The 584-nt window shown below is 60.3% G+C and overlaps 1 protein-coding gene across 1 annotated transcript in view; it reads right to left on the reverse strand.

The window, feature by feature from the left end:
- The window catches only part of MNEG_15772 (hypothetical protein), a gene marked incomplete at both ends in the record, with an annotated part of 1964 nt that extends 1417 nt beyond the window's left edge, over window positions 1-547 (reverse strand). Inside the window, one exon of the mRNA XM_014035757.1 lies at window positions 413-547. Within this exon, the coding sequence (XP_013891211.1) occupies window positions 413-547 (135 nt within the window). The remainder of the gene's footprint in view (window positions 1-412) is intronic.
- Between the last annotated feature and the right edge of the window lie 37 nt (window positions 548-584).

Below are 584 nucleotides of genomic sequence, written 5' to 3' on the forward strand. Positions count from 1 at the left end.
GGGGGGGGGGGGAGATGGGTTGTGGTGAGAGAGTGGAGGCAAGTGGTTTGGTTTCTAGGGTTGATGGGTCTGGGGCGCTGCAGTTCGGACTGTCAGCGCAGGGGTGTGCGTTGCAAGGGGGTGTAGCCACTGCCATGCAGATGCACAGATACGCATGCGCGCGCGCACACACACATCCACACACACATGCACGCATCTACATACCCTCCCTCTCCGTGTTCGCTTTCTCCTGCCATGACAAACACAACCTCATGCCTCTCACCTGCACCATCACAAACAAAATCCCCCCCCCCCCCGACAGTGCATTATAAAGGTCATGCTGACAATTTTTTCCCACCCCAAGCGACACGAAAGGCCAACTTTCCATTGCACCCTGATGAAGCAGTCCTTCCTTGCCTTCCGGACCTCTCACCTGTGCGGTCACGTACAGCACGTCTCCGACCTTGGTGGTGCGGGCCAGGGTGACGCTGTCCATGCCGGCCGTGAGGTGGCGCAGGCCCCGCAGCCGCGACGCGCTGATGTAGGCGCACTGCTCCATCCATGACATAACCTTTGGGGGGGGTGGAGTTCGGGGGGGGTGGGGT

The sequence above is a fragment of the Monoraphidium neglectum genome (assembly GCF_000611645.1).
Source record: "Monoraphidium neglectum strain SAG 48.87 unplaced genomic scaffold scaffold05655, whole genome shotgun sequence".
Lineage (NCBI taxonomy): Eukaryota > Viridiplantae > Chlorophyta > Chlorophyceae > Sphaeropleales > Selenastraceae > Monoraphidium > Monoraphidium neglectum.